The sequence below is a fragment of the Centruroides sculpturatus genome, unplaced genomic scaffold (genome assembly GCF_000671375.1).
Source record: "Centruroides sculpturatus isolate CEXI.00-Female unplaced genomic scaffold, Cexi_2.0 scaffold80, whole genome shotgun sequence".
Taxonomy (NCBI): Eukaryota; Metazoa; Arthropoda; class Arachnida; order Scorpiones; family Buthidae; genus Centruroides; species Centruroides sculpturatus.
This window is the reverse complement of record NW_019384552.1, coordinates 473916-486249: the sequence shown is the minus strand read 5'-3', so window position 1 is coordinate 486249 and position 12334 is coordinate 473916. Positions and strand designations below refer to the sequence as shown.

General features: G+C 31.4%; 1 protein-coding gene across 1 annotated transcript; it reads left to right on the top strand.

Moving 5' to 3' along the window:
* Positions 1–990: 990 nt before the first annotated feature.
* LOC111623716 (sialin-like) lies at positions 991–10641 on the top strand. The gene is made up of 10 exons (XM_023366403.1): positions 991–1083; positions 1468–1658; positions 1746–1979; positions 2045–2228; positions 5083–5186; positions 5257–5406; positions 5480–5612; positions 5690–5845; positions 10211–10296; positions 10376–10641. Exons 1-10 carry the CDS (start codon positions 1026–1028, stop codon positions 10571–10573), a joined length of 1494 nt encoding a protein of 497 aa, XP_023222171.1. The 5' UTR covers positions 991–1025; the 3' UTR covers positions 10574–10641.
* The last annotated feature ends 1693 nt before the right edge of the window (positions 10642–12334 follow it).

The window sequence follows — 12334 nt, the reverse complement described above, 5'->3', positions numbered from 1 at the left end:
TGTTCCGCGACGAAAACAATGTTGAGCAATGGCAATGTCGAATGGTGACACTCGGTAAGTAATCCTACAATTTTTTGTTTATAGCGTAGTTTATACGGATTATTCCCAAAAAATATATACGTATTTTGGAAATGTTGAGTCGGATTAGTCTAGAATCGATTAATTTTATGGAAGAAAATCTTTCAAACAGCCGTAGTCCGTAAACTTGATACGTGTCGGGTTGTGATTGGAAGGATTCGTAAGAAAGCGGATTCTTAGAGAATGGAACGTATCTCTATCTTATAGGGGGGTCGACTGTATAAATTAATTTAAAAAATTGGTTTAATTTAAAGTTTTTATTATAGTTTAATCTTCAGTTCAATATATCATCATCCATTTCTCAATTAGCTTTTTTAAAATTTATGCTATTTGAAGTATACTCACTTCATTTCTTTTAAAAACAGTTGTTCTGAGTCTAAAACTTCGGTACGAATAAATTATTTGAAAGATGATTATGTTTACTACGTGACACGCAGACTCAAAAAAATTTGCCATTTCTGTTAATAACTTATATGCTCTAAGATAAATGTAGGTTGAAAAAAATCACTTCGTTAATAAATAAAAAAATGATTAACAGTTATTTTCTGTCACTAAAATTATTACGATAATGTTATGAAATTACTTTTAAATATTAATTGTTTTTACCTCTATGTCATTGGTTTCGTATTTCGATATGAAAGGTAACAGTTACAGCAAACGTACGAAATTTGCAACCAATGATTGCCGTTTTAGTCCATTCTTTTTCTTCTAAAATCTATGATTTGTGTATTGTATTTTTAGTTTTGTAGCGTATCCAGCCGAATACAGTTATCAAAAATGCATATCTTCGGTTACAACTAAAATCCAACCGGCAAACGTTCAACTTAGTATCTTTATTTTTATCTACAAAAACCTGACCTTCATTCAAAGTCTAAATTTATTAAATAGATAATTATAAATTATAGCGATGTCATTTAAATAAGACAATATAATTTCTAATTAACACTATGAATATATCCGAATCTAATGAAGAAATTTTGCCCCTTCTTAAAGAGAAAGTAAAGAGTAAGTTAATTGAATATGCCAGCTTAATTTCATTTTTTTACTCAATCTATAGCGACGTTTAACAGTTTTTTTTTGTTTTTTTATTTGTTCGGGAAATTTATAACATCAATAACGAATTTCTGTCGGGAAAAATTTTTAATTAAATCCTAAAATTTGTATTTGATCTGAATGTACAGTACTGTACATTGTTAAAACTAGATTAATAGGCCCACAAAGATTTATAAAAGTTCTATTCAGTTCTAGTTTAACTGAAATTAAATAAATTAGTAAAATAGTTAATGTATTACTAATAAAGTTTTCTTTAATTTTTGATAAGTGATTTAGATTTAGCATACGTATATTACAATATACTAAGATTAATAAAAATATACCTTTTAATTGTAGAATCGTGTTCACAATCGTCTACGATCATATTCTGTTTATTGGGATTTTTTGGAAGTTTCAATCTGACATGTCTTAAAACAAACTTGAGTGTAACTATAGTAGCTATGGTAAAAGATTTCCCCAATGAAAACAACATTATTTATTCAGATTGTCCCTCTCCCTATCAAAATTCGTCGATAAAATTACCTAAAGTAAGTTCTTGGAAATGTTTTTTTTACATCTAGTTGAAACTATTTTTAATGGTATTAATTTGGTTTATCTATATTAACATTGTACAGCACGGAGACTTTTATTGGACTTCCGAAGTTCAAGGACATATATTAGCTGCATTTTTCTACGGCTACTGTCTCACCCATTTTCCTGCCGGAATCATAGCTGAAAAATATGGCGGCAAATGGATTTACGGTCAGGGTGTTTTCCTTACTGCCTTTCTAACATTATTAACGCCTTTTGCTGCGAAATTTAGTGCCACGGCATTGATTATTTTAAGGGTCTTAGAAGGATGCGCGGAGGTAATATATTTGTATGAACTTATTTTTTTATGATATGTAGTAATAGTGCATTTTGAAAATAATAGGGTGTCACGAGTCCATCGATGCATTACTTGATCGCCAACAGAGTATCGAAGTATCATAGAACTATGGCTACCAGTTTTATTTATAGCGGCGGTCTAGTTGGAGTAGTTGTGTCTCTATCTGTTTCTGGCATATTGTGTGATGCGGAATTTTTAGGAGGTTGGCCTGCCGTATTTTACATGTTTGGTACGTGTAATTAAATGTACTTTTATCGTAATGTTATAGATAAGATTTTTAAACATTTGGCTGTATCGTTCTGTCAAAGCAATGAACTGATATCTTCGGAAATGAGCAACTAATATGTTGCCAACTTTCAATATTTCGTATTTAATAATTTTGTTTCCTTTGTTATAATAGAGTAAATAAATATAAATAACTAGCTGTTACCCGCGGGTTTGCCCGCGCGGATTTTGCAAGCAAACCCCATTTGCATTCAGTATTTCAACAAACATAGCAGTGGCGTGCCTTCATTAGAAGCGTTGGAAGCGCCGCTTCCCTCGTATTCTCTAAAAAATAAATAAATATTAATTTTAATTATATGAAAATAATCGCACAATATTTTATTATAACCGCATTATGTATCTTATTACAAATTTCTATACTACACGTGAAAAAAAAATAAGATTGCTATTGTATATTCGAATATTAGTGGCGGAGTGGAATCTCTGTATTGTCAGATTCCAAAAAGCCAGATTTGCGCATGCGCTTTACAGAGCACCAACCTCACCCGGTTTAGCCGGTGGAAGCCTACGACCTTGGGTTGATGCTACACATATAACGCTTCCAATTCTATCCGGGACCGGTTCCGGGCTGTTAGCCGCCCGCCCGCTAGATATTTGGCCGCCCTCGTCCGATTACGTGAATAACGAGTAGATTTATAACTTAACCCAACCGATAAGAATTTACTGGTATGTTTTTATGATAGTTCTGTATAGTTGACAGGAGTTTAAAAAAATCCATTAAAATATTTGATATTTTTATTCCGCTCTCCGATTTTATATTACTCACGGATTTCAATGTTAAACCAGTGATATTACGATTTCGTATATCCCATCTTTAAGGGGATGTAGAAAAAAACGTGTACAATTCTTGTATAATGTTAAAAAATTAACTGTTACTTTGACAGCATCATTTACAACTAAATTTAATGAATGAGAGAGATGCACGAGGTACAGAAAAAGCTCTAGAATTTATTTTCCTTAAATTTACGATTTATGTATCCGTTTGTCATAAAAATTTGTCTTTCCACTTTTTTCCCGAGACTACAAATATTCGAGTACAAAGTAACCGGTTTCGACTTATTTCTACTTAAGAAGTAGTTAAATAATTAAGCGATTAGGGAATTGGGGACGTAAACAAAACCCTGACGAAAGAGCCGGAATATTACTTAAACAAAAGCTTAACCGAACCAATCTATAGCCGAGTACAGTGGGGACTGATTTCTTCGAAATACTGTATTAGATGTAATAAAGACAGAAATTTTTCCAGTTCAACGAGAGTGACCGAAAAGTTGTAAATTTTGGAAATTTCCGTGGACAACACCTGGTCCTAAAACGAATTAGTTAGAAAACAAAAGACGGACAATCTATTAAGTTTAACGTATTTAGATTTTTACAGCTATGATGAGAAACGTTTAAAATTTGCAACAACCTTGTCGCGTCTTTTGAGATATACTAGTGATACGACAAAAGAGGCATTTGACGTTAACCGGTATCGGCACCCTCGGGATTTGGCATGCATACCCAGGAAGCCAATTCTAGCTAAAAATTTAGAAAATCGTCTAATAAGATATGTTTATGGTTTAACAAGATCCGACATCAAAAGTTTGGCATATCAGCTTGCAGTGAAGTAAAAAATAGAACAAAAGTTTCAAAAAAGATATTCCAATGCACGACTAGTCCCAAAAGGACGTTCCTTTGAAACTAGCCATGTTGGAATAAAATGAATAAATCATTTTCTCGGTAGAAAAAAAAAAAGTTATTAATACGCAAACCTAAGGGACATTATTTTTCAGATCTTTTCTTAATACATTTTCAGGAGGTTATGGAATTAAAATTTAGATGAAAAATGAATACAGTGAATACTACGAATACTTCATTTGGTAAAACACGTAATGTCTCATATTACTTTCTCTTCCCTCACGCTGTACAGTACAGTTAGAACCTGTTTGTTATATAGTAGGTTCTCAAAAAAACGCAAATATTGTGCTCCAAGTAAGCTAAATCTTTTATTTTACATTTCGTGTAATACAAACAAAATTTTGCCATTTAGAGTAATGACAATTGCCATAATTGCGCTCTGCACAGATAAGAGAACAAAGAATGAGTAGTCGAAACCAGATACGATTCGAACAAACGAAAAGTTATAATCGTCGGATTTAATTTAACTTTAGTTCAATTGTTGTGTTTAAAAGTTAATTTCTAAATAGAAGTCCCACTGTAAATTCGAATAAAAGTTTATAAAATTTTATGTAGAATAGTAGCTTCGTGGACCTTATCTAAATCTGGTATACTAAGAAATAACTATTATTTAAAGTTATCACATTAAATTAAAGATAAAATGCGTTTTCATCTTTTGTTCTTTTTCACACTTTCGGGATCCAACAACATTTTTAAATCAGTGTTTTTTTATGAGTGCTATAATTAACTAATTTGGTAATTTATGTTTGTATTCTTCAAAGTGTTCGTTGCAACGAACTTTTACCATAAGCCAAATAGAGTAACTATGCTGCGAATGTAATTTTGAATCGTGAATATACGTATCTTGAGCAATGCATAGTGATTTTTCTAGCGCGTTATTTTAAATGTTTTTAAATTATGCGTGTTTCAAACACCTTTTACGAATTTAAGAACTTACTGTACGGTACTTACCTTATATAGCTTAACAAAAATATAAATTTTGTAAGGCGCTGGATGCACTTTCATCGCCACTGTACACAGGTTCTATAGTTTATAGAAGGTTAAAATAATTTTAAGTTAAAAAAAATTATATAATTTTGTAATTAATCAAATGTTACTTTTTAATACAAATTTTCTTTTAGGTTGTCTGGGATGCGTTTGGTCTATACTTTGGTTTATTTTAATTACAAACGAAGAATCTCCGAGCAAGTTACCAAATTCATTTGGAACTGTAGAATCTCAAAAAGTATAGAAAATTAAATAATTTATTGTTATTATTAAGTTATCGGATACATTTTGAAATTACTTTACAATAGTATTCTTCTGTGCCTTGGATATCAATTGTAAAGTCGCGACAAGTGTGGATTTTAATATTTGTTCATTTCGGTCAAGGATGGGGAGCTCTTCTACTTTTAACCGAATTGCCGACATACATGAGTACCGTGCTGTACTTCGATATAAAACAGGTAGGAAGGATTTAATTGTAATCTGCAAATTGTATATAATATAAATTTAACACTTTATAACATTAACTTTCAGAATGCATTTCTCTCTGCTATTCCTTATTTATTCCAAACCGTCACCGGGTGGATTTGTGCGTGTATTGTCGATTATATGCTCAGAAATGCGTACGTCCAGTTAAATTTCATACGGAAGACGTGCAATACAATTGGTAATATGTACAATATCAAACGATTTGTCACTTATTCATAGTTAACAAATATGCAAAACAGTTATTTTCCTCCCCAGGATATATGGGTACCGCAGTGTGTTTAATAGGAGTCGTTCAAGTTGGCTGCGATCATACTACCAGCGTATTGCTTTTTATTTTTGGCATGTCTCTTAATGGTTTCGTCAACTCGGGATTTTTCGTATCTATCATAGACATGGCACCAGATTTTGCAGGTATTTTTCAAAATACTATCGAATTAAATACAAAATATCTTCAATAATTTTATAATTTATACAGATATTTGTATCATTTAAATTCAATTTTTATTTCTATCACAGAAATTATAAACAATATAATAAAATTAAGATCTATAAAATTCAATAAAATACCTTTCATTAATTATTCATTTAAATTAACTACAATTTTTACAGAATTTATATCGTTATATTGAATATAATTTTTGAATTAGGATTTTTTGCATCAAGTACTTTTCAATATTCAGCAATTTTCCATTCGGAATACTACATTTTATTGCTTTTTCTCTTTCTTTCTCGAAACTTATATTATACTCTATTTGCATTTGGCTCGGCCTTAAATATATTGTTTTCTAAAGTCGCTGAATTAATGTTAATTTATAATTCAAGTTTATTGTATTAATGTTGTTAAACAATATCATAATTAGCATTAACCAGTCGGAAAACTGTAAGAAGAAATAATATGCATGAAGAAATAATATGCATGATTTAAGTCTAAAGACATACCAATACACGAACTATAATTAATACGCTCGACAACATCCAAATACCGAAAAATTCATAAAATTATTGTGGCGTCGTCATAATGCCGGTCTGCAATTTATTATCACATTTTAAATTTATTTAATCCAAAACATACGTTCTCAATTTTACAAGTGTATGTCGCCCTGTATATTTCCCGATATCATGCAGGTCATATATCTGACTTTGCTCTGGAAAAACTTTTTGTATTGAAATAACGTTACTTCGGTAAATATCGGACGTTTACATAAAGATAACCGGGACTTCCTGCCTCTACGGTTTCTATATCTGGTCTCCATTTTTGATATATTCTATCTAACTCTATTCTCGAGATTAAGAAAAGACAGACAGACATGCTAGTGAGAATTTATAGGTCTACAATTTGAAAATTAAGATCACAATGAGGTAAGATATGTTACAAATTAATAAACGATCTCAAATATGCTCACCAAATTGATAATTAAACATTTTGAGGTTCTTTCACGCACCAGTGAAAACTATTCGCAATGTTTCGAATCCAGACAGGCTGCACGACTAGATGGAACGCCATCTTTAGATATTTTTTATTGTCCGTACTAACGAAATATTTTCAACGCGTGATACGTAGAAAATCGCTGTAATCGATCTTTCGATTGCCGTTTTAAAGCCGAATTTTTCCCATGCATCGACACGTTTTGAAAGGAATATATCAGAAATATTGTATAGAATAAACCAATAAAAAGTGCAGAATTAATACGAATTATAACGATTCCATTGAGCCTCTGGTAATTACAGGAAATCAATTTTTCTTATTAATTATGACTAATAAAAAAGCAGAGTTGGATTATATTCTGCTCGAATTCCAGCGACTAAACCACCCCAGAAGACGCCTAAAAGGCTACATTTTCTGTGAGAAAAGGCAAATAAGTATTCGCTTCAGTTAATTTCGCCTTTTTTATATTTAAATAAATAGAATAAAAACTGCATTCTATAGAAAGCGTTTTATCAACATTTGAGTATATAAATTTTCATCTTTAATAAATAAATGTTGTTTAAAAAAGAATAATTAATTTGTTTCCAACTATAATATTACATACCAAGCCTGTTACAATAGTCAAAAGAAAATACACTTTTTATTAATGTACTGTCGACTGCCAATGTCAATACTATTCATCAACATTAAAAGCAAGCTTAATAATAATAACAACAGTATTACCGAACATATTTAACGAAACAAACGAATAACTTCATACATAATTTGATGATTAATAACATTATTTAAGCGAGCAAACAGCTTTCGGCAACAAAATCAGAGTAATTGTTAATTGTGAAGCAGTTCTCTAAATGATCTTGGTGAGAAATATAATAAAAATCCAGCAGCGAGTTGATCAACTTCCTGGGAACATTTGGTAGCGCCGTCTGTTATCATATTTTATTTTAAAAACATTTTATATTTTTAATTATTATAAAATAAAGTCGCGACAAGTGTGGATTTTAATATTTGTTCATTTCGGTCAAGGATGGGGAGCTCTTCTACTTTTAACCGAATTGCCGACATACATGAGTACCGTGCTGTACTTCGATATAAAACAGGTAGGAAGGATTTAATTGTAATCTGCAAATTGTATATAATATAAATTTAACACTTTATAACATTAACTTTCAGAATGCATTTCTCTCTGCTATTCCTTATTTATTCCAAACCGTCACCGGGTGGATTTGTGCGTGTATTGTCGATTATATGCTCAGAAATGCGTACGTCCAGTTAAATTTCATACGGAAGACGTGCAATACAATTGGTAATATGTACAATATCAAACGATTTGTCACTTATTCATAGTTAACAAATATGCAAAACAGTTATTTTCCTCCCCAGGATATATGGGTACCGCAGTGTGTTTAATAGGAGTCGTTCAAGTTGGCTGCGATCATACTACCAGCGTATTGCTTTTTATTTTTGGCATGTCTCTTAATGGTTTCGTCAACTCGGGATTTTTCGTATCTATCATAGACATGGCACCANAACGATTGCGCTTTTCCTCATAAACTATACCTGCTTCTGAAAATAGCTCTCACTATATACACTACTGCCATGAGACGATAGATAAATCTTAGCGAATTCTGTCAGGCTTGGATACTGTTTTGCGTTTGCTGACCACCACTTGTAAAGGTCTGCCGTCCGATTTAGGTGAACAGTTTTCATATAAAGTGATACAGTGATATTTTTTAGTAATAATTAGTAACGCAATTTGATGTAACAGTGAACAAATAATGCATGTTGTGACATGATCTACTCGCAAATAAAACAAATGTGCCCGCAGTGTCGCTACCGCACCCACCGCAATGTATCATGTCGTAACATATCACCCACGAAATGTACACATATTTTGCCGAACATTCGGCCGCCGAATATTCGGCGCTTCAGCCAAGAGCGTAGCCGAATGTTCGGTATTCGGTATTCGGCAAAATCACTATTCGTGGCATCACTAGAAATTACCCCCGACTTTTTTGCATTTCTCGACGTTTCGAGGTGTCCTGAGTTCAAAGATGTAAAAATCTTGCACGGGGTCATTTTTGGACTGATCGCCATATTTTCCCTCTGTAATATATAACAGCGAGAAAGTAAAATTCAACCAGAACAATATATTATGATTAGTCTTATTCGTGTTTTCACATGAAACAAATAATTATAATTCCGATTTAAAAAAAGCAGTTTTAGCAATTACAAATTGTAATATCGCTACTTTAATTTTATATTAATATTTAGCTAATTATTTGCCATATTCGAAAACAGCATATCTCGAGTTAAAAACTAATGATTTCTAAAAAATTTTCTTCGTGCCAAGTTTGCTCGTCCGGAAGAAAAGTGGCACGATTCGAAAAACAAAATTTTCCATAATAAGCAAAGAAACAATGCTCTATTCAAAAGCTAGTCACTTTTCTTTCGGTCGAGCGAATTGATTGAATTATCTGCAACATTCTCATTATATTTTATGAAGTAAAGTAATTAACAATTTTTAAAGTATTATTTTAGCTGAAATGAGATTATGCTAATTTGTGTTGTTGAATTTATTTTCAAATTAATTGAAATATTTTTATATTTTATTAGAGATTCTAAGATACTCGTGCTTATGATATAATAAAAGTACCGTATTTACTCGCATATAAGACGAGGTTTTTATCCATTTTTCACTGCTTCAAAAACCTAGGTTGTCCTATACGCGCGAGCGAAGGATTCTTTTCATTTTTGTATAATTTTTGTAAATTATGTATTCGCATATTTTACCAAATTCTCACCTTCTGGTGTTTAAAAACAAAAGTACTTTATCTGGGTCGTTTCATTCGTTCTTGTGTATCGTCAGGAGTAAAGATGAATAGCAATAGGAAAGCAAAGCTTTTAAATTGAATTCCAAAATTATATGGGAGCCCGATATAAGTTTTAATTTATTCCCACGTGAAAACGGGTGGTTATTTGGAAATTCGAAGAAACTCCTAAGTGTAATCGACGAAGAGTGAATTCGACTTAAGAACTGGCAAAAAAGAGGTTCCGGATTGTCCAGCTTTACATGAACAACTTATGTTGTCGATTTTACAAGATTTTTCCTTGAAGTTTAAAATGCCAATAACTTTTGCGGAACAATGTGAGCATTTACGTGCATTTGATATTTTGTTTGTTATTAAACAAAATAAAATTATAACTGTATTAAAAAATCTATTTTTTTTTATTTTGATCTTTAAAGTCATACCTCGTCCTATATGCGAGATCGTCTTATATTCGAGTAAATACGGTATATCTCTTGTATAAATTAATAATAATTAATAATTAACAACTCTATTTAATAGGTATATTACTCGGAATATCATCGACATTTGCATCCGCACCCGGATTTTTAACTCCTTTAATAGTCGGGTATATAACGAAGCACGAGGTAAACACGTTTTTTTAAATAAATAATTTAAAACTATAAAATTTCATACTAATAAATTAATAAATAATAAATGTTGCAGCAAACGATCGACAGATGGAGCATTATTTTTTATTCGACAGCAGGACTTTACATCGTAACAAATTTTATTTATGTTATTTTTGGTTCGGCCGAACTTCAACCTTGGGGTGTGGCTAAACCCGAAATCTCGAAGAACTGCATTAAAACCGACCAGTTCGTAACGGTGAATTCTGAAGATAAAACTAAAGTTTATCCATAGTTTATCAGAGTAACTTCACATTGTATATATTATTATTACGTACACAAATTAGAACAGTAAGAGATCGATTCGAGAAACCGAACTTCGTCTCATTTATTAATAAATTAGATCCATTATACATTAAAAATATCTATGTGTCTCAATATTTTGATTTGTGTGATAGAAAGATTTGTAAAATATCATCGTATAAATTAAAATAATTTAAATTGATATGGATTATCACTGGAAATGACGCGGTGCTTTTTTATACAAAAGTCTGTAAAAAACAAAACTTATTATCTCGTAAAGAATTTTTAATTTTATTGACCGATTTATAGGGAAAATATCTTTCATCGGAACTCGACTTCTTTATACTCAATAATAGTACGGATACCACTGTTATTATTACGTTGCAGTCTTGCTAATTCGGTCTCTAATTATCCGGCATACCCCCAGTGTAATTGCCTGAGGGCTTCCGTTTACAAAAAGACGTTAGTTATGTCACACCCCATTTTCCCGTTTACTGAATTTTCTGTACAGCATTGGTGTCAGAGCGCCCTGTCAATTTTCTTCATGCCTGCAAAAGAATCAGTATCGAAGGACAAAAGGGTCACGTCATTTGTTTCTTGTTGATATGCTTTAAGCCTATAAACTCTCGGAAATCCGGTGCTCTCTCTTATCTGACATATTTATGTGCGAGAAATGATCAGATTAGCAAAAGCTTATTGGGTTGCAATTTAAAAAAAATTGTAGACGTATAAATTCCCACTGTCGTTCGTCCGTTGGTCTTTCCTTAATCTCGAGAACGGTATTAGATAGATGAAAGACAAGACTACATATGAAAACCTTAGAGGACGTACGCCCGGACTACGCGTATATGAACTTCCGATGGAAACTGAAAATTGTGTTATTTCAATTCAAATTTCTCCCTGAAAGCAGTTAATAGATGACTGGCACGACTCAATTCATAACGGAAAAGTATGATGTACAGGGGCAAGACATTACTAATTTCAGGTGGTGAGCATATATTTTAAATTAAATAAATTCAAAATATAATTAAAAATTGTAGCCCGGTATTGTGACGATGTCAAAATAAATAATTGTCGTTGTACTTATGATTTATATTCTTGGTCCGCTTATCAGATAAAAGTTTTAATAAAGTTTTAAATTGTTTTTATTAGGCTTATTTAGTTTCTATATTTCAATAACACTTAAAAATTGGGTAGTCAGCCCTCTACCCTCAAGATTGTCTTTTACTATTTTGTAATAATTAAAAATAAAGTTTTAATAACCAAATCTGATAACAGATGGTGCTACTACAATTTTAGTTATTTATTTTGATTAATTAATAATACAAATGTTATTTATAAAATAAAAGCTCATAAAAGCCAGGAAAATTATGCAACTGGTTGCTAGATTTTTTATAATATTGTTTATAATATTTCAGGAAAAAAATATTTTTAAACTTAATCTCTTTTCATATATTTATTTATATTTTTTTATATTAATTAGATCAATATTAGATACATAGTAATTGATATTAGGTAAATATAAATAAATTCGGATATTATAAAAATTATTTAATTGAAATTACAGTGGTACCTCAGGATACGAACGCCCAGCATACGAAATTTTCAGGATACGATATGAAATTCGAACATATTTTTGCTCTACGATACGAACAAAAACTCACCATACGACGTTACATTAGTTCGCATCGCCATTTTTTATTCACTTCTGTTTATTGGTCTCAGTTCGAGTGTTTGCTTCGTCGTGGAAAGA